Below are 1,188 nucleotides of genomic sequence, written 5' to 3'. Positions count from 1 at the left end.
TACAATTTTAAGCAACAACTGCAACTTTTATCTTCGTCTTCTTAGCAAGTGTTATTACAAATTACAACTCATGATGCATTCATTCGATATGAGGAGGAGACACAACGCTCAGCTATCTTTGGGACTCGGTTTGCAGTGCAGATACAATCCCAGTCCCACCGAAACCACCATAGTCAGAACCAAGGCTTGTATGACCTGCCTTGCTTGGTACGTTCCCGAGTTCAGCTTGCCTATTTTAAGCTTCAGCTTCACTAGCTTGCGTTTGCCACCACAATAGCTTGCTGGTGTGACTGCTGCTTTCTTCCCTGCATCGATCCTTTCGGTGCCTTCCTTGCCATCTTCATCTCCATCCTTGCCTGCCACCTTCTCCGTGCCTTTCGGCTCTTTGAGCTGATCCTTCTTATCTTCCGCCACCTTCTGTGCATCAGATTCTTGGTTCTTCTTCACATCCTGTTGCTTCACGGCCTCCGCCGGCTCATCTTGCACGGCGGCCATGCCGGACGACTTTGGCAGCGTGATTTCGAGAAGTCCGTTGTAGAACTTGGCACGGATGCGGTCGAGGGTGCTGCGGTCGGGCACTTGGAATTCCTTGTGGAAGCGGCTCCACTTGGTGTCGGTCAAGGGGCGCTCTCCGGTCATTTCTAGTTTCCCATGTCTGTTGATCTTGACCTTGAGCTGGTCCTTGCTGAAACCTATGTGGAGAAAGAAAGAAGAACAAAACAGCTTCTTATTCTCAAGAAAAATGGATGAATTTGATGTGTTTAACGACCGAAATCTATAGCAGAAGAAGGTGCCTGCGACATTAACGACGAGGATGTCCTCGTCTTTCTCCCGAAGCAGTTCATGCTGAGGAACGAAGTCCTCGTAGACGCGCTGTGGGAGGGTCGATCTCTGCCTTGTTTCCATGCGAGGCTGTTTACGTAGGTGCTGTGTTGGGGGTCGAACGCCTGCTGTGCGATGGATCGGACGAAGATGATGGACACAAAACAGTGCAAGGTCGACTATATATAGATATGTATACTTGTACAAGATAAGGATACTTTGGGTTTGAAATACATCACCGGTACATTGTTCCTTGTGGTCTAGTTGTTGTAAAGGCTGGGTTATTCCATCTCCATGGGGCTTCTGCTTAGGTCGCCTCATAGCATGGGGAAAGGGAGGTTCCTTGTTTGGTCTCCACTCTTCTAC

General features: G+C 48.9%; 1 protein-coding gene across 1 annotated transcript; it reads right to left on the bottom strand.

Annotated features, from left to right (window-relative positions):
• On the bottom strand, positions 1-958 carry LOC103999298 (inactive protein RESTRICTED TEV MOVEMENT 2). The gene is made up of 2 exons (XM_009421023.3): positions 795-958; positions 1-692 (listed from the first exon to the last, which is right to left on the bottom strand). Exons 1-2 carry the CDS (start codon positions 904-906, stop codon positions 109-111), a joined length of 696 nt encoding a protein of 231 aa, XP_009419298.2. The 5' UTR covers positions 907-958; the 3' UTR covers positions 1-108.
• Positions 959-1,188: the final 230 nt, after the last annotated feature.

The sequence above is a fragment of the Musa acuminata genome, chromosome BXJ1-1 (assembly GCF_036884655.1).
Source record: "Musa acuminata AAA Group cultivar baxijiao chromosome BXJ1-1, Cavendish_Baxijiao_AAA, whole genome shotgun sequence".
In the NCBI taxonomy this organism is placed as follows: Eukaryota; Viridiplantae; Streptophyta; class Magnoliopsida; order Zingiberales; family Musaceae; genus Musa; species Musa acuminata.
This window is presented reverse-complemented; position numbering and strand designations above follow the sequence as displayed.